Source organism: Anabrus simplex, chromosome 1 (genome assembly GCF_040414725.1).
Source record: "Anabrus simplex isolate iqAnaSimp1 chromosome 1, ASM4041472v1, whole genome shotgun sequence".
Lineage (NCBI taxonomy): Eukaryota > Metazoa > Arthropoda > Insecta > Orthoptera > Tettigoniidae > Anabrus > Anabrus simplex.
The window spans coordinates 1800343024-1800364061 of NC_090265.1; the positions used below are offsets into that span (position 1 = coordinate 1800343024).

At 39.1% G+C, this 21038-nt stretch overlaps 1 protein-coding gene across 1 annotated transcript in view; it reads left to right on the forward strand.

The window, feature by feature from the left end:
• Dlg5 (Discs large 5) overlaps positions 1 to 21038 on the forward strand; it is a 390290-nt gene that overhangs the window by 15366 nt on the left and 353886 nt on the right. Inside the window, exons 2-3 of the mRNA XM_068225698.1 lie at positions 3448 to 3536; positions 9683 to 9815. Of these exons, the coding sequence (XP_068081799.1) occupies positions 3494 to 3536; positions 9683 to 9815 (176 nt within the window). The 5' untranslated portion in view covers positions 3448 to 3493. The remainder of the gene's footprint in view (positions 1 to 3447; positions 3537 to 9682; positions 9816 to 21038) is intronic.

Genomic DNA, 21038 nt, shown 5'->3' on the forward strand with positions numbered 1-21038 from the left:
AACATTATAGAGTTTTCTACTGCTTTCGACTATATAGATTTTGAGGTTAAACTTATACACAATACGTAGGCCTATATGAGTTTATACAAATTTTATAATACATATTTGCAGTTAAACTATGTATTGGTCATATTTAACATTTAATAAAATATGACCAAAATATACCAACCACAATAATTGAAGGTTTTACACCAATTACGATGTTGTATCTATGACACTATAGTGACTTAATTTGTATTTGTATCATGTCTCGTGTGGCAAAAAAACCATGTTTTTTCATAAACCAGCTTTGGTAGTGGGGTCATGTGAGATCAATGGAGGAGGATATGTTACCTAGGAGAATAATGGACTTTGTTATGGAGGCTAAGAGAAGTAGAGGGAGACCAAGACGACGATGGTTAGACTCGGTTTCTAACAGTTTAAAGATAGGAGGTTGTAACCATTCGTGGGTGGTTTGACTAAGGGTTTGAAGTAATGTAGATATGCCTCGGCTGGTGTCAACGGAGTTTCACGAGATTCCACTCACGGACATGGACATTCGACCGGTTCAGGTGTAGTTATATAACCCCTCTGAATTTGTGGAATATTTTGACAAGTAATTTCCCTGTAGTATATGAAGTTATGTGTATCCCTCATAGTAAAGGGTAAGTGAAGGGTTCATCATCATTTCCTTCAATAAAACACCATCGTTGGTGAGCAACCCTACTACATTACAACCAAATGGTGCAGACTAATCTCTCTTTCATGAAGGGAATATTGGTCACAAAGTGAGTAAATTTTATTCATACAAATTTGAGTATTTTCTCCAGTATTAGGAGTAAAAAGCATTTTCTCCATTTTATTAATACCACCCATTGTGACTCATTCAGAATTTCTACAATAGAGCTTTAGTAACTTTAAAATCTACATAACCAAGTTCTCTTGCTGTTTTCTGAATAATAACTAGAGATGTATCTAGCTATCAACCACCATCTTTATGTTTCCGTCGAGCAAATGGAACATTAGAAACGAACACCAAAGAGAACTGCACTATTCTAGCTGACTACTTCCGAGACCTCCTCAATTGTGATCCTCCAAAGGATTCACAGCCACCGACAATACAGGAAACAGCAGAGATCATACGATCGCGTAAAAATAATAAAGCTCCTGGAGAGGACGGCATCACTGCGGAGATGTGTAAACTTGGAGATGATCTTGTAAGCAAAATTCATGCAATCCTAGTAGAAATATGGGAAACGGAAAGGATTCCACAGGATTGGAAGTGTGCATTAATACACCCATTGCACAAGAAAGGTGACAAGGCAGATCCAAACAACTATAGAGGCATATCTCTACTGCCAATCGCATACAAAATCCTTTCCAAAGCTCTCTTGAACCGGTTAGAAAAACAGACAGATCATCTGATTGGCGAGTACCAAGCGGGTTTCAGGAAAGGTCGATCATGTGCAGAACAAATATGGAACTTGAAGACGATATTAAGGATTCGCCGAAGTGCCAGCACGATCGTCACCTTTGTGGATTTTAAGAAGGCGTATGACTCTGTGGACAGACAGACAGTATTTGATACTCTAGAAGAACTCAGAGTGGACAAGAAGACCAGAGCACTTATCCAGCAGACCCGCACAAGTACGACCTCTAAAGTGAAATTCCTTGGAGAAATCTCTGAGCCTTTTGAAATATGTACGCGCGTTCGTCAAGGTGACAGCATCTCCCCTATTCTGTTTAATTTAGTTCTAGACAAAGTTATTAGAGAGTGGGAAAAGGATATCAAGGGTGTGAACATCGGAAATTTGGGAAGCAAGGTCAACGTGAAATGTTTAGCATTTGCTGATGATCTCGCAATCATTACTAAGTATAGATAAGAAATGTGTTTTTCCACCATTCAATACACAATTTATTTTAATAGATTAAGCTAGTACCGGTTTCGGCTCTTTAACGGCCATCATAGGCTAGTACATGTTTTGTTTTAGCCATTAGACAATTCACAAGTTGTTATTGTATTAGGCATCCGGATGTCTAATGGGGGATGGAAATGTATACAATAGCATATAATTAAAATATCAGTAGTCAGGGTAAAAAGTTACAAATAGAACTTGAGTATGTAAAACATATTAAAAACACACAGGCCACAATATATAACATTTAAAAAGTTTCAACACATTAAAATGGTACGTATAGGTAGACACTTGTTAAAATTTTCAATTCATGTTATATAGATTCCATCCTTCTGTCCTCTGTGCAGTTCCTTTGCTTCTAAGTTATGTTGATTTTAGTTGCGTAAGGTAATCTTCGAGAACATAGACGAGAGAGGTGTTGCCACTGACTACTTCTAAATACAAGCTCGAGACCTGCTGTTTGCTATATTGAAACTTGCCATAGTATATTACAAGTTGGGATATATAACATAACAAAATTTCTTCATGACAAAGGCCCATATCAATAAGACGTACACCAGTTTCAAAATTACTTTGTCAATTTTATACATTTTTCATCTAAACAGTGTTATGTGGCTGAAGATATTGATAATATACGAAACATGTACCACTTTTGACCATTAAAAATTGCCTTAAGCAATCATTGTATCGACTAGGTGGAAAATAAATACTTAATTGTGAATCTATTGAAGTGCGATACGGACCATGAAGCTGATTTTATGTAAAGGTTTACTGATGCCGTACGGAAAAGGCGCCTTAATTTCTATGGCCATATCTACAGAATGAACAGCGACAAGACTAACTAAAAGATTATTCAAAGTAATCAACTCAAAGAAGGTCAAAATAAAATGGCTAGAAGAAACTAAGGCGGACCTCCAGGAAATAAATATTACAGACGACATCATGGAAAATCGTGGAGCTTTTAGAACCAAAGTAGCCAATCATAAATTTAGGGAGAAACCAAAAAAGACAACTGGTAGGAAGTGGTCGACAGAACGCAAGATGCAATACAGTGCATTCATGAAGAGATTTTGGGAGGATAAGAAGGCACAAACCATCAAACCAACTAACAAGTTCAAACGCGCTCTATGAATGGGCATAACGAAGAAAGAAGAAGAACTAGAGATGAGGACAAATAAGATTTTCTTGTTGCTGGAAACTACTCTTAGACTGCATTATGACATTCAGTGGAATTCTATTTATATTGCCATTGATGCTTTCATGGCCCGTACTTATAGGCACGATACTGTATAGGCTTTTGGGCTTATGGCGTGTCACGTGAAAGGCTTTCTCGTGGTCAGTCGAGATTTCTTCTGATGACGCAGAGCACAGTTCTCTGCGAAACGTTAAGAATTTCACCTTATTTTCTTGACACGTCATAAGCCCAAAAGCCTATACAGAATCATGTCTATTTATATTATTCAAACATTATAAAACTCAGTGCCTTCCAAACACATACTATTTTGTTTTCTTCGATGAAGCTCTGAAATAAAAGAGAATATTCTTTTTTCAGGTTGCGAAGAATGCTGCTGATGTTTTGAAGAGGCGACTGGGCAGCTATGGCATCAGGGGCATCCTCGCTAGACAGCACGGGAAGTAATAGTAAGTATTTCTCTGTCTAGTGATTGAGTGAGTGATTGAGTCAAAAATTCAAACACGGTACTACCTCTTTTAACTTTTAAACGGTCACGTGACAATTATTGCACTAACTTAGTAGACGCACACGGAGTAAATCTCTGGGTTCAAACAAAGGTCGTATTCTCAAGCTATAGCTTGTCTTAAGTTATTTAGCAGAAAACTCTACAGCGTCCCTTTACGTGGCTGGGAGGCAATTTTTAAAGCAAATGCACAATAAATTATTCTTGTGTGATTTATTCAAATGAAAAAATAACAGTATGCTAGTAAGGGACAAAAACCAATCATTACAGTGTTAAAACCCAAGGATTTAGTTGACATGAAGGAAAGGTACCATAAAAGTCAAATTAAGCAGACACAAGTTTAGAATAGAAAACTAAGAGATCATCTGCACCAGAAATACCAATAAAAAATTTAAACTATAAAGCAAACTGTATAGTTGAAAATAGTAAGAGGATATTCTGGAAGCTGGTTCTAAATTAACTGAAAATTATGTAAGTAGACTTGTTGAACTTTGCGTTGAAAATGTCCACACTTAAAAAAAAAAAAAAAAAAAAAAAAAAAAAAAAAAAAAAAACAAACCACCACATGGATGTCTACAAAGTAGTCACTGATTTAGTCATGTTTACAATTACGCCCTTTTCTCTAATGGAAATGCTATGGTTGAACGTATTTCAATTCATTCATCGAAATTCTTGCCTTGAGAATCGCCATGGTTTGCACAATTTGCACAGTACGTCACTCGTAACCTTTGGCACTACGTACCTGATACTCGTGAAGATCTGTTCTGTTTCCAGGTACAAAAAAGCGCAGTGCCCACCTCCTTGGTCTGATTTCCCAGGGCATTGTGGTTCATCATGTCGCTTTAGTTTTTCTCTTCCGCTGTTGTGGAGTGCAGTGTAATGTGTGTTTCATCTTTCAATAATGCATGCGGAGTTCACAAGACAAATTCTTTAGAAATAGTCTCTGGCTCCGTTTGCCAGGAAAATGATCTTAAGAATTTATTGTTCCAATATTCACGAGGGCAAAGTAGGGTAATAGAAGCCATCTTTTAATGCACCTCTTCACCGTATACGAGGCTTTCAACTTGTCTAATATATCTACTCTTCCCTTAGTCAGCATTTCTGACTTTCTTGGCTTTCATCAATGTAGTCAAGTGTTGTGAAAACAAGCCAAGATGAGCACTACTTTGTTTCTTTTAGGCACAAAAGAAGAAAGAATAGTACACTTGTCTCCAAATCCATGAAGGCTAACTTTCTGTTATTTAGTTTCTCTTTTGTTTTTACTTAACGTCCCGATGATTTTTCAGAAGGTTATTTGCCAGTGGTGTTGAATACCAATTGTCAACAGTTATGTTGTGTCCTGAACTAGATATACATTGTATTATTCGGAAAACTATTTTAGTTGGTGCGGTCCATGTGGTTGAGTTCCTAAGTACGCCACCAGTTTTTGGGCATAATACATCCAGGCATCAGCCAGGGCAAATACAGTACTATACTAGTTATGTTTTCAAATTCTATCCGTATACCACATGTGTACACCGGGTATGCCCGCCCACCTCCTCTCACACCTTTGTACATCATCATCCACTGGTTTTCTCCTCATACTTTCTTTCCATTCTTCAGCTCTGTTCTATTCTGTCCTGGTGTATTTTGTTACTTTTATTTTAGTTTCTATTTTTTTTCTACCACATTCGTCCTTGATTCGTCTTACGTCATCTCTGATACTCCTCACACACGCTCGTTGTGATAGAACATCTCATTTGGGGCTTCATGTTGTAGGCTCCTGCTTGGTGCGCTGTGCCAGCAGACAGCGAGCCACCTGGTGACGAAGGAGCGTACCGCTACAGCTCCAACGGTGAAGCATTCTTAAATTCAATCCCTCGTTATTGTAGACGACTTACTCACAACGGTCTAGATTTTCTCCTGAAGACTCAGAGCAAATGTAAAGAGTTTCACCTTGTTTTCTTGACACGGCATGACCCCATATCATGTCTAGGAGTACGGGCCGTGAAAGCATCAATGTTAACTCTTAAACTTTATTCATAATGTGTATGTCAACACGGATAAGTCACAAAATATTTTGCAGACCAATTCATGCAATAAATGTAGAACCAGGAGTTCATTAACTGATTTTCTCTGGTGATCTTAAATGTTTGTGACCAAGCTCGATAGCTGCAGTCGCTTAATTGCGGCCAGTATCCAGTATTCGGGAGATCGTGGGTTCGAACCCCACTGTCAGCAGCCCTGAAGATGGTTTTCCGTGGTTTCCCATTTTCACACCAGGCAAATGCTGGGGCTGTACCTTAATTAAGTCCACGGCCGCTTCCTTCCCTGTCCCATCGTCGCCATAAGACCTATCTGTGTCGGTGCGACGTAAAGCAAATAAAAAAATTTAAAAAATTTTTAAAAAATGTTTGTGAGTTACTGTATACTTATAGACATAATTGTTGATTGATGGGAAAAACATAACCACTGTCATAATCTAATTCATACAACTGTTTAGATTTACAACATATTGATGCCTCCCTTTAACGGTTTTATAACAAACTAGCTGATGTACCCGTGCTTCGCTACGGGCTTCTCAGGAAGACTGGCTTGGTGGTTTTCCTAACTGAATTCAACATGCGTAATTACAAAAACGTCAGTAGGAATGTAGCGATTGAAAGCAATGTTATCATATAAAATACTCGATCAAATGAAAAACTGCACACTTTCTCACTTTCAACGAACAGTACTACGGTGACGATCTAAGAGTCCAAAGTTCCAGAGCTGGAATAACCAGGTCGCAGTCTGCCGTGAACACCCCTCTGTCATTATTTCGTTAAATATGCACACTACTCATTCCAACCAGTGCCTCAGAGTAGGGATTGTATAGCTCGAATACTATGATGAACCAGTGTATTACGTACCAGATATATCAGAAAATGTATAAATCAGAAGAATGGCATGCTAAAGAAGAAAGTTATCTAACTCCCCAGCTACTTCCCGCCAATATACAGGCAGGCTGTTATACTCGGTATGACCAGGCGAGTGGGCCGAGTGGTTAGAGGCGCACAGCTGTGAGCTTGCATCCGGGAGTTAGTGGATTCTAACCCCACTGCCGGCATCCCTGAAGATGGTATTCCGTGGTTTCCCATTTCACACCAGTCACACCAGACTGTACCTTCATTAAAGCGTAGGCCGCTTCCTTCACACCCCTATTCCTTTCCTATCCTATCGTCGCCATAAGTCCTACCTGTGTCGGTGCAACGTAAATCAAATTTAAAAAACCTCGGTACGCTGCAGTAACCCTATCTATCGGGGATGAGTGGAAACAGAAGACAAAAAGCACATCACAACAAACAATGGTCAATGTAATGTTATTGTTGATAAAGTTTATGAGCTTTCTATATTGCAGGCCTTCACATTACTTTTCTTTCGACTCTGTGATATTAGGGCGTCTAACAAAATTATTTATATTGTAAACTGTAGTTACTTATTCTCAGACTTTACATACCTATTTTCACTAAATTCTGTTTACCCATTTTCTCGTGACTCGGCGCTGATATGACTTAGTAACAAAAATCCAAATTCATTAAATATCTCTGCGATTATATGCGGTACGGTAACAATGTATAAGACATAAGTGATCGGAAATTTAATAATTTCTTACATAACTACTACTGAATTACGACATAACTAAAATTATGTTAGTTATGTAGTATTCATCGATACCTTCCTACCAGGTATCCCTTGAGAACCTTATTTGAGAAATAAATACATAACTTATTTGAGAATTACATTTCAGGCCTTCCCCTAAACTACCATTTCACTCGGTGTGAATAAAATAATTTATAGCCTAGATTGTAGCGGTTCATCACCCGACTTTACATTCCGATTTTCATTAAATTCTCTTCAGCCGTTTTCTCGTGATGCGTGTACATACATACAGACAGACAGAAATTATGGAAAAGAAAAAAATGCATTTCCTTGTTACTGTGGACATGACCGATACAGAAATACCATTCTTTTCAAATTCTGAGCAATGTACAGACAAAACTCTTATTTTATATTTATAGATACGAGGGCAAGTCTATGAGTATCTGTAATCAGTTTTCATAATTTATTACAAAAAGAGTACACACTTTTTATTGATATCATTTTTCAATATAGTCACCTGCTTTTCAGTGCCCAAGGTCCACCGTTTCACAAGCTTTCTGATATCTTCTGAAAAAAAAAAAAAGTTTTTGGTTGCGCAGCAAGCTACTTAATGCACCGCTTCCTTCACCTGTTGATCAGAGCTGAATCGACGGCCTCTTAGAGGATTTTTAAGTGGACCAAACGGATGGTAATCCGACGGGGCGAGATCGGGACTGTATGCAAGATGCTCCAATACATCGAAATGCAGCATCTGAAGAGTTTGAGCGGTGTGAGCGGCGGTATGTGGACCCTCATTGTCTTGCAGCAAAAGAACTCCTTCCGACAATCGACCTCTGCATTTGTTGCGAATTGCAGGTTTCAGCTTGTTTACCAACATGTCACTGTAACATTCACTGTTTACTGTTTCCCCCTTTTCCTGGTATTGTTCCAGGATTGGCCCTTGAGAGTCCCAAACACTGTGAGCATCACTTTGTCTGGAGTAGGTTATCCCTTGAATTTCTTTTTGACTGGGGATCCAGTTGTTGATCCAAATGTTCTGACATTTGCTCTCTGGTTCGAAGTGCTGAACCCATGTTTCATCTCCAGTAAAGATCTGTTTCAGAAACATTTCACATTCGTTAGCATGACGGTCTAGTAGATGCTGACAGATTCTCACATGCTTGTGCTTCTGCTCTTAATTGAGTTGTTTTGGAACCTATCTCGAACAGACTTTGTGAAAGTTAGGCCTGTTATGCATGATTTCATAAGCAGAACCCTGGCTAATGTGCATATGGTATGCCACATCATCAACAGTCACTCATCTGTTCTTCAGGATCATATCACACATTTGTTCAATATTGGTATCAGTTACGGTTGCAGATGATCGCCCGGATCTTTCCTCATCCTTCACGCTCGTGCGACCCCTTTTGAACTGTTCAGTTCACTGGTAAACACTTCACTGTGGGAAAACATTGTCGCCTTATTGTGCTGAAAGTCTTCTATGAATTTCTGCTCCTGGTACACCCTCAGACCACAAAAAACTGATTACGGAACGCTGTTCTTCCTTGGTACAAACGAAAAGTGGCGCAACCATCTTTACGTCGCAACAGTGCAATCTGTACTCATCTGATAATGCTAAAACTTTTTTTTTTTGCTAGTTGCTTTGCGGCCGTGGCCTTAATTAAGGTACAGCCCCAGCATTTGCCTGGTGTGAAAATGGGAAACCACGGACCAATGCTGAAACTTACCGCAGACGTAGATATTGGTGCCATCTAGCGGCTGGTGAGCACACAACGCCATAGAGCCAACCTAAAGATAATTAGAGAAAAATTGCAGATACTTATTGACTTGCCTCCATAATATGTATTGAGCGAATGGATGTGGGGTTTGGATCATGTACATATCAGCTTGCATTTGAGAGATAATGGGTTTGAACCCCACTGTTGGCAGCCCTGAAGATGGTTTTTTAGGTTTTCCTTTTTCACACCAGACAGTAGCTTAATTAAGGCCATGGTCACTTCTTTCCCAATCCTAATCCTTTCCAATCCCATCGTCACCATAAGACCTATATGTGTCAGCGCGATGTAAAGGAAATTGAGAACTAAAACCAAATATGTCACTATGACTAAATGAAAAGCTTGGTGGACTACAGTGGTGGTTGCTTTACCAATTTCTGTAAACAATTTTGGTCCACTCAACATACGTGTCCAAAGGCCTTAGTAATGGTCATCTTGATGAACTAGAGAAATGTGATTAGGTGTGTTTGTCATGCATTTCCTTTGGAAATTTCATACATATGTTTTTGTTTTATTAATGGTGACAAAATTTAAGCAATCGCTGAAGATGCAATAGTTTTATCTAATGAGTAATTTTGTCTTCACTGAAAGAATAATTGTACCCCTTTATATTTTTTTGATTTGAAGGCGAGTATCCTGTGAGTCTTCCTTAAAACAAATTTGTTAGCCACTTCTTACACAGGAACTTTGTTCATAGGTCCCCTATCACGCAACTACAATGGCTCAAACAGTGATCGAAGTCTGCCTTCAGCAGCTACCTCACCACGTGACTATGATGGCCTCAAGCAACAGTGTGATAAAGCCATGCACGAGCTTCAGATGTTGAGGAGGTGAGTAGTAGTTGTGTGTTATGGTAGTCAATGCTGTGCATTTTCTTTTGTAGACAAAGTCCTATAATAACTATAAAGACTGTAACTTAATTTGTGTATTTACTTATTAATGAGGTAGGCTTAGTAATTTCTTTTAGTGTTCTTATTGTAAGTTCTTTGGATAAGAAACAATACATTCCGTTTTATGTGAACTTTTGTTTAGACAGAATTTTGTTGATAATTGAAACATTGCCAATTATATTGCCTTTATTTGGTATTTCAGATGACCTTTTATGATAAAATTTGCACTCATTTAGTGTATGCATTTAGCTTTGCTGATAATCCCAGCAGTGAACGAGCCAGCCAGAATGTCGGGCCTGTTGTGTACCAGGGTCACAGGACAGCACGCTGGACGCCAGCGCCGTGGTCATGCAGGAGTAAACTCCACCAGTACACCCTTCCGGGCCTCGAATGGAAGACCCGTGCATAAGATTGCCTCAACATAACTGGGCAAACACCCACGGATGAGACTAGAGTCGGGGGGGGGGGGGGGGCCTCAACTTGCCTAAGGGGCTTTGAACCGATCCCCTTCCTACTTTCCGTGCTGGCCGCGGCAGCTCGAGCACTTGGGGGGTGGTTACGTTAAAAAAAATTGAAAAAAAAACAACCAAATATTTAAGATGGAGCCTTATGTAATATGAAAGTAGGATTCTCCGGATTCAACTGTTGTGGGATACTGCTTAGCGTAACTACAAATGACAAGAATCATATAATGGGGGTTACGAATACTAATTTATTCAAAATATGGCATTATAAAAAAATATAGATACAACCCTATACAATGAATTCTCTGCATACGGGAGGAAAAGAAAATACTTAACACTTTAAAAATTGACTCGCCTGAGGGCGTCATCTAGCACAAAGGTATAATTGAGGTTTTGCAGCCAATATCCTCTTTCCCTCATTAGTTTCGTACCTGTGTCATTAATTTTATTCTTCTGTCGATCACATTGTGTAATATCAGATGATGTCCACTTACATAATACATTCTATTCTTAGCACGTAATCAACCGGTTCCTACGCTACATAATTGACATATCAAAGAGATATTTACATAATGCACAAACAAAAACATACATGTCATCTAGCTAAACCCCGGACTTCCCTTATCTGTCACCAAGACCAGACAACGCTGAACAACGGTTCTGTTTGAACTCAAAATAGATGCACATTACATACTAAACACACACAGATATATACACGTCATGCCGAAAGGAGGCCATTCCTGTAAGAAAAACATGGTCATCAGTATCTTCTGCCTCAGCCCATCTGACCTGGGCTCGAACATATGACTCCGACTGAGAGGTGCATTCCTGAAAGAGAAATCCCTCACTAGCTATGGTCTCATATCACCGGACATTGGGGGGAGATCCATATTCATTTATTAATTACCTTTTAAATCACCGTGATATTATCATTATATAAGTATTCTTAGCTAAGCCATTTAAACCAAACAAAAGAGCACAGTGAAAACCCAGAGCCCGAGTCTTAATACAATAGTACAGCGGGACCCCTCTGTCACGAGGGCGAGAACCAAGCACTCAAAAAAAAAAAAAAAAAAAAAAAAAAAAAAAAAAAAAAAGGGAGGGGCGGTCATTCACTTCGTACGACCATTTCTCGTTCAATGGCCACGCCAGATTCTTCTCTCCCTTACACATCCAGCCTTCTCTTCTTGGGGACATACATCGATGGCCCACTTCATTTGTTTATTCATCTTACCTTAGAATTCCCAGGAAATACTCATTTATTCTATACCTTCTCATTCTTTTCATGAGCACCATCACTTCCGAATTATCTCATCAGAAACTATCTGGGCATTCGGCCCTCTCATTACGTCTCATATCGCGTATCCTCTTTCCTTGGGCATAGAACTCTCATGATTCCTTGATTCCACGTTCCTCAATTTCTTCGCTTACCGCCCAGAGTTGCATATATTCATATTTCTACCATACATAAGACTCTGGCTTCCCTGGATCTCAGCCGGTTGCATATAAAAAAAAAATCCATACCTTTCTGGTTGAATAATCAAGAATCACGGGAAACTCGCGAACTGTCCCTCACTATTATACCTAAATAACATAATGCACCTCTCTCTCGGTCAGGATTTCTTCTCTCTTGTTGTACATGCACTTATCATATTTGTAAATTACGCATGCATCGTCTGATTGACCCATGAGTTTCCCCAGCAAATATGATCGCCATGTTGGACATTAACTAGCAACCTATGGACATGATTTTCCCTGCTAATTTATTATTATTCCAGCCACCCCTAAGGGGAACTCAAATATTCTCCTATCCTTGTCTCCCTTACTTGCTAGGATATATCACATATTACTAAAAATAACCCCCTCACGATAAACTAATCATTAAGAAGAAAAAAAAATGGGTCGTCTGGGGAGTTAGCTCCCTTGAATTTATGTTAACATTTTAAAGCACAATAAATTCCCATATTAGGACATGCATTATTTTACAACATTTAAGTATTTACAAAGGAAGGCTCATCCTATCCCCGGTTATACATTATCGTGCTTAAGAAATTTATATTTTGACATCAACTCATCTGTTTGGTGGCCATGGTTTTTCCTTCCACGGGAGACCCATGGTGGAGTTTACTCCTGCATGACCACGGCACTGGCGTCGAGTGTGCTGTCCTGTGACCCTGGTACATACAGGCCCGACGTTCTGGCTGGCTCGTTCACTGCTGAAATCTTAAAGTAATCCAAGGGGTAACACTCCACAACTCGTCACACGGTCCTGCAGTTTACCTCGGCACGAACACAGAGTTTACACCACGAACAAGCAGGTCATGCCACTTACAGTGAGCGCGTTCACAGCATGAATCGGGTAGCTCACAACACCTGAACACCCTGACTTAGAGTAGCAGCTTGGGTGATACCAATTTACTAATATCACGGACTCATTTAGGCCGGCATTGTACATAGCCGAAATCGCTACTCGTTTATAAACTCTACTCGCAGCTTATTTACTGACACGCGGCACAAAGACATTCGCCTAGGCTCACTTGGCTTCCCGACCGCACTTCACAAAGGCTTTGTATTTCACGGCTGCGACGGACACAATGGCACTGACTTAATATGCGGTCAATAGGGCTCTGACTGTAAAACTGGGGCACAACGTGACACAATGTCCCCTCTCAACGACCCGCTAGGAACTGTCTTCAGCGAGGGTCAGCACCACCTTTATGGCATACGCACCGGAAGATAATGGGCGTAAACGATTCGTGGTTCATTAAGGACAAGAGCTCCTTTCGTTCCAGGAGTTGAAGACATTTAAATAGTGGATATTGTAGCCCTCTTTTTCCTCTCCTAATTGATCCAGGTGCGCTCAACCAACGATCGGCAGTTATCACGTAATTCGACTCCCGCCTTTAATTATTTCATTAGTGTCCCTTGGGGGTGGAGTCATCTTTTGAGCGCGACTCTTAGCGTGGGTGACGCTCTTGTATTCACACGTGTTAGCAATATGTTAAATCTGGACATCTGGTGACCTCCTTTCGTCCCTTGAGTAAAGTATTCCATATTTTTAGTCTGGGGTATGCAGAAAATTCAGCTCTATTCACTGGTGTACCTCCCATAATTTTCCTATGTCTGGATCAAAATATCATCTCATTTTTACATGCCAAAATCCGACGTTGGCACCCGTGAAACGTGCATAAAAAACTGGAAGTTCCTTCTGTTAGTTTGGAACCCTGGGGAGCTAGGCCACACCTCGGGGCGTATCTGACTATTCCAGCATCGCGTCATCTCACCATCTCTCTCTGCAAGTTGAGAGGGTCTTTTCGCGGGGGCTTGGCTCCTGCTCAGTCTTCCCTTTGTTTTCCAGGCGCTCTTTCGCGGGTTCCGTTCTGGCCGGACTCCGTTCGATCCCCATCGCCCATACTACTACCAATGACGCGACCTTTAAAAGTGATTTTAATGAGGTAGAAAGGCACCTACAATTCCCATGAGCTGTACAGGACACTGTACGGTTTCAGTATTTTGAAAAAAAATATTTTCCAAACAATTTTCAAACACCAAAATTTAAAAATCAGAAACAAAACAGAAAATTTAACTCAAGGATATATATTGATGACTTCTTTGCAATGTCCTATTTCAGATGAATAAACATGTAAAGTTTCACATTTTTATCTTGAGTATTTTAAGAGTTATGTACAGTGGTATCGTAATATACAATTGGCATGGCCAGCAATGGGATCGAACCTGGCACATGGGTTGTAGTCGGGGTGACCAGATGGTGATAGATTATCGTTGTTCACAAGATGAAAGAATCTCAAGATCAATTGGAATCTGTTTCTTGATAACATATTTCCAAACCATGGAATAGAATAGGAGTTTTTTACCCAATAAGAAAATATGTTCGGCCCTCTAGCTATACCCATTTCCAACAAAACAGCAATGAAAGCCTTCGTTTCAATCAATGTAACCGGGTGCCACTGCTTTTCTCTGGCATGTGGTGACAAGACTTGATTTCTCATCTGTTTGTCTCTGTAGTTCTGAGGTTCCATAACTGAGCCGTGAAAAATAAAATAAAAATACGCTATAGGTTTGCGTGTGACGAAGGGGCGTGTCTCGGGCCAGGAGTATCATAATAATCACGTGAGAGTTTTTTTTTTTGCATCTTGACCTAATTGAATTTCACGGAAAACATGAAATTTTTGCTGTTGGGTATTGTTACAGACGTTGTCATCAGTACTCGTAATCTATAATCTTCATTTCCGTATTGACAATTGCACAATTAAAAATAGGAGAGGATTTCCACCAATCAATACTTATTTATTGTATATATTAAACTACAGGACCGGTTTCAACCTCATATTCAAGGTCATCTTCAGCTGAAACCATACATACATATTTATATAATGAAGCTTAGATTAAGATTGTGGTGTTGAAGGAATGCCATATGATGACGATGTACATTTAGTCACATACAAATGGGGCACGTCTTAGCGTGAACCGGCGTATATGTCATTCTGTACAATATTGCAACTGTATGTCTAAAATGTTGAAGGTCTTAAAACTAGTGTATAAGACACGTCTTTTCCCAAACCAACTTATACATATGTACAAGATAAAAACAATATATAAAAACACTTCATGCATATGAACATTCGTTCTTGCTTGGTGGTCAATACATCGACTAACTTCCGTATTTAAGTCTTATTCACAGTTGTACACTTCAGCTGCTATTCTTGGAGTTTGTAAAATTGCATGGATAAAAGTTTTGTCTTCCTGTGCGTATGTGAGATAAAACACTTTCAGTTTTAAAAAGGTGCCAAATGTATGGATGAAATTCAAGTAAAATATGTTCAGCTCTGCTGTGTGTGTTGCCCTTTTATTAGAACCAATTCATGTTGTCTTTTTGGCGTCCGTAAATTTGGATGACATTAGTTTCAAAGTAGTGGCTCCTTTCCCATTTGTAGCTGTGCAATGATGTTATGTTTATCTGTGGAAGATAAGATTGAGTTATAAGTGATATTGTGTGGAGGAATGTCTAAGGGTTATGTGTGTGAATTGGAATATGTACTTACTGTTGTTGGTGTAGCTGAGTTGTGTTTGACATGCGAGCTTGTAATGTACTACTTCGTGTTCTTCTTGAGCTTATACTAGCTGCTGTGAGGGGAAGGGAAGGAGGGGTAGGGAGAGTTGTTGTTGTGGGGGTAGGGATGGAGCAGGGTGTGTTGTTTGGTGTTTTTCCGTTGCATGTTGCGTTCTGTTTATCGATTAACTTAAGGTAAGGGTTTTTTAGGGCGGGGATAACTGTATTGATGATGATGTTAGTTTTTTCTGTGATTTCATTTATATTATAATTTGGATTGGTGTACTGATCTAGAGTGATGTAAAATTCTTCTGTTATGTTGAGCAGGGGGCTTTGGGGTTTATGTTTAGGATTTGCATATCGTTATCGATGTTTGTAAAACTGTGTTTATAGTCTGCGACATGTTGTCCTATTGAGAAAAAATGATTGTGTTTCACTGCGTTTATGTGTTCGTTATATCGGGTTAGGAAGTTTCTACCGGTACGTCCGATATAGCTGGTCTCGCAGTTATTACATTTGATACGGTATACCCCTGAGTGGTTGTATTTGTTGTTGCTGTTGATTGTCCTGACATTGTGTATGATGTTGGTACTATTGTGTGTAGTTCTGAATGCTATTCTTAGGTTGTTTTTTAAAAGTGTTAGTTATGGGGTATATGTGTACATTATTGAAAGTGAATAGTGCATAGTCTTTCTTGGGTTCGTTTACTTTTGTTAGTTTGGTTTTGGGTTGGGATTTTATTTTGTGAATGATTTTGTTAACCATTTCTTTCTTGAATCCATTGTTTTTTAGCTATGTCATGAATTAATTGTAATTCTTTGTTTAGATCTTCTTTTGTTAACGGTATATTGAATGCTCTGTGTATCATGCTATAGTAGGCTGCTCTTTTGTGTATGTTGGGGTGAACGGAATCCATTTTAATTGTATTTGAGGTATGTGTGGGTTTTCTGTATATTCTGTAAGAAAGGTGGTCATCATGTCTAGTTGTCGTTATGTCCAGGTAGTTCAGTTTGTGATTGTTTTCGGATTCCATGGTAAATTTTATATGGGAATCTATTGTATTGAGTTTATCTAATATATCAGTTTCATTTGTGGACCTATTGTCGAGGATGATAAAGATATCATCAACAAATCTACACCAAAAAAATATATGGTCTATTTTGTTGATGAATGTGTACTCTAAATAGTCTACACACAATAGTACCAACATCATACACAATGTCAGGACAATCAACAGCAACAACAAATACAACCACTCAGGGGTATACCGTATCAAATGTAATAACTGCGAGACCAGCTATATCGGACGTACCGGTAGAAACTTCCTAACCCGATATAACGAACACATAAACGCAGTGAAACACAATCGTTTTTCCTCAATAGGACAACATGTCGCAGATAAACACAGTTTTACAAACATCGATAACAATATGCAAATCCTAAACATAAACCCCAAAGGCCCCCTGCTCAACATAACAGAAGAATTTTACATCGCTCTAGATCAGTACACCAATCCAAATTATAACATAAATGAAATCACAGAAAAAACTAACATCATCTTCAATACAGTTATCCCCGCCCTAAAAAACCCTTACCTTAAGTTAATCGATAAACAGAACGCAACACGCAACGGAAAAACACCAAACAACACACCCTGCTCCATCCCTACCCCCACAACAACAACTCTCCCTACCCCTCCTTCCCTTCCCCTCACAGCAGCGAGTATAAGCTCAAGAAGAACACGAAGTAGTACATTACAAGCTCGCATGTCAAACACAACTCAGCTACACCAACAACAGTAAGTACATATTCCAATTCACACACATAACCCTTAGACATTCCTCCACACAATATCACTTATAACTCAATCTTATCTTCCACAGATAAACATAATATCATTGCACAGCTACAAATGGGAAAGGAGCCACTACTTTGAAACTAATGTCATCCAAATTTACGGACGCCAAACAGACAACATGAATTGGTTCTAATAAAAGGGCAACACCAGAGCTGAACATATTTTACTTGAATTTCATCCATACATTTGGCACCTTTTTAAAATTGAAAGTGTTTTATCTCACATACGCACAGGAAGACAAAACTTTTATCCATGCAATTTTACAAACTCCAAGAATAGCAGCTGAAGTGTACAACTGTGAATAAGACTTAAATACGGAAGTTAGTCGATGTATTGACCACCAAGCAAGAACGAATGTTTATATGCATGAAGTGTTTTTATATATTGTTTTTATCTTGTACATATGTATAAGTTGGTTTGGGAAAAGACGTGTCTTATACACTAGTTTTAAGACCTTCAACATTTTAGACATACAGTTGCAATATTGTACAGAATGACGTATACGCCGGTTCACGCTAAGACGTGCCCCATTTGTATGTGACTAAATGTACATCGTCATCATATGGCATTCCTTCAACACCACAATCTTAATCTAAGCTTCATTATATAAATATGTATGTATGGTTTCAGCTGAAGATGACCTTGAATATGAGGTCGAAACCAGTCCTGTAGTTTAATATATACAATAAATAAGTATTGATTGGTGGAAATCCTCTCCTATTTTTAATAGTCATCAGTACTGTCACTTAGACGGTCATTACCACTTTCAATATGTCGGACAATGAGCACGTGGTTGAGTGTTTACAGAAAACTCGCCGTTATCACTCCAAATAACACTTTCACTTTCCCATTCCACACTTGTTGGAGGAGTGAATTCCTTATCTGAGTCTTCATCATTCCCTTCTTTACTAAAAATTATAAGATATACAGCCAGTTCGTCATCGTTAACAAAATAACTTCTCCCGCTAGTCGCCATTTTACTCACGCGGCATGGAGATCATACGTCGTAGATGAACACGGACTTTAGAAATTCAATGCATGATAACGAATGAATTTACGCACTATCTAGCGACGTAGTTAAAATCTAATGACCCTTCTCTATGGACTGGATACATAAAATGTTTCAATCTGACGGCCCAAGTTGTACAAACTCGTATAGAATTGCGCGCTATCCAAACAACGATATATCGTGGGGGCACTTTACGTGTATATATGAAACGATATATCGTGGTTGGCACTTTACGTGTATATATGAAACAACGATATATCGTTGTCTGGCTCTCTATGGGTTAACAGCAGTTTTTATTCTGTTAGAGTGTTGTAGGATAAAAATATATTACGACTAAGGGCTGGTTCAGCCATCTTGCTGGTAAAATGGATGGCAACTACACGGGAGGTAAACTATCTACCACCCCCATACCCTGCTATCATTACACATCAAACCCAAAAATTTAATTCTTCTCGAACATAAAGATACTTTCTCAGGATTGATGGGGAATCCGTGTCTTTTCAATCTGTTGAAGAATTCCCGAAGATGACTAATATGCTCTTCAAAGGTGTTAGAATAAATAACGACATCGTCTAAATAAGAAAACAGGCAGGAAAATTTCAAATCACCGAAGACAGAATCAAGAATTCGACTCGGCGCTTGTCCACCTACCGAAATGCCCATCGGTACCTTATTGAACTGGCACAAGCCAAAGGGCGTGGCAAAAGCTGTAAATTCTTGGCAAGAGGGTTCGAGAGGAATTTGAAAATAGGCGGAATTAAAATCAAAACCAGAATAATAGTGGGCTTTTCCAAAAGATCGAAGCGCGGATTCGATGGTCGGAAGAGGGAAGCTGTCGAATACCACATTCTGGTTCAGAGATCGATAGTCGATCACGAGGCGAGGCTGGCCGTCTTTCTTGGAAATCAGAAAAGCAGGGCTACTGAAGGACTTAGAGGGGCTGATGACACCTTTCTCCAACAATTTATTAATGCATTTCCTCATGGCTGCAAGCTTGGGAGGAGAGCAACTAAAAGGGGAGTGCCTAACGGGAGTAGGGTCTTTCAGTCTAATACAGTACGAAAATTCTTTAGCACAACCTAATTTTGCGGTAAGCACATCGGGGAAATCACTTAGGAGATCGTTAAGCACGGAGGCTTGATCGTTGGACAGGTCAGATAAATCGATTAGAGGACTGTGGTTCGACACAAAACATAACGGTATATTATTGGTAGGGTACTCAAATGGAGAGTTCTCATTAGATCGGAAACTAAAAGCGAATGAGCGGCTGATAAAGTCAATGGACAATCCAGTGGCTAATATAAAATCAGCACCAAGGATCAGGGGAACAGACAGTTCGGGGACAATGTTGAAATTCCAATCCCAAGAAATGTTATGAATTTTGAAATGGATTTTGGTACGTTCTTTAGGACACATGCGACGACCGTCAGCTGACATGTAGATTGTAGAACATTTGCGATCTCGAAAATATTTTATATTCATTCCCTCCAACACAGATTGATTTACGAATGAACTAGAAGATGTAGATGTTGATTCCCATAGGGAACCTAAAATATTTGTCCTGAATGAGTAAATTTATAATATCAATATAATGGTCCGTTATTGGACATTATAAATTTTCCATCTAACTCATTCTTGGTTGCCTGCGTTTCGCCCTCGTGTGCTAAGTTAGGCTCATCAGTTGGGATTTAGCACACCACCCAAGACGCAAGGCTAGTGCATACCGTGGAGGCCACTGCATAGGCTATTTGAAGCTATCAGCAGTGCCAATGCACTATGAGAGCTATGTCTCATTTCCAAAAATAGATGCCTGCCTGGCCATCAGTCGCTAGGGCGTTCAGTAGATGATGCACGGGCAGGTGACTTGGCAAAGGAAACAGATTTTGGTGCAGAACGACAGGCGACGTCAGGGAAAGAGCAACTGGAGGGCGGGGGCGGTGGTTGGTACAGGTGATTAGACTGAAGAGTAGACTCGTATTCATGGCGTAGATTCACAATGTCGTCGACGCAGTTTACTTCCAACCTTTTGATAAACAATTTGTAATTTGGGGCAAGATTTTGATAGAATGTATCAAAAATTTCTGTCTCATGAAATTCGATATCCAAGCGATTAAACAAACTGAGGATGCCGGTCGCATACTCGTCAGTAGGTTCCTCAGGACCTTGTGTCCTACGAAGAATCTCCTGTTTTAAAATGAAATTCATGTCTGACAAACCAAACCTAGTTTTAAGCTCCTTAGCAAATGCTTAGTAAAGCTAAAGGTTCCACCTATTCAATACGTTATCGTAATGGTCTATTTAGAACATCACTTATTTATTTAACTTATCATAAAATACATCTTTGGGACCGGTTTCGGCAATCCACTATGCCATCATCAGCCATTGAGTTTTTTATAGCAAGGAACATTCAAAAATTTAAAAATATGCAATAGCAAGTCCTATTCTTACATTAAAAACATTAAAAATATAGCTAAATAGCATAGGCCCATTGGTACTATAAAAATAACATGTCTTTTTTGAAAAATAATATTGTTTAGTGCTTCTAAATTTATTTTTTATATATAATTGGAAAAGTCTATGATTTATGTACAATAGAATCATGTGAAATTGATAAAAGAATCTATTTTTGCCATTTAAACCACAGTTTTAAAAACAAGAAGTCCCATTTTACATGGAAAATATTAAAAATTGGCTAGTTAGTATTAACCTTTTTTTATGTTATACAAGTAACATGTCTTTTTAAAAAAAATAGTATTATTTG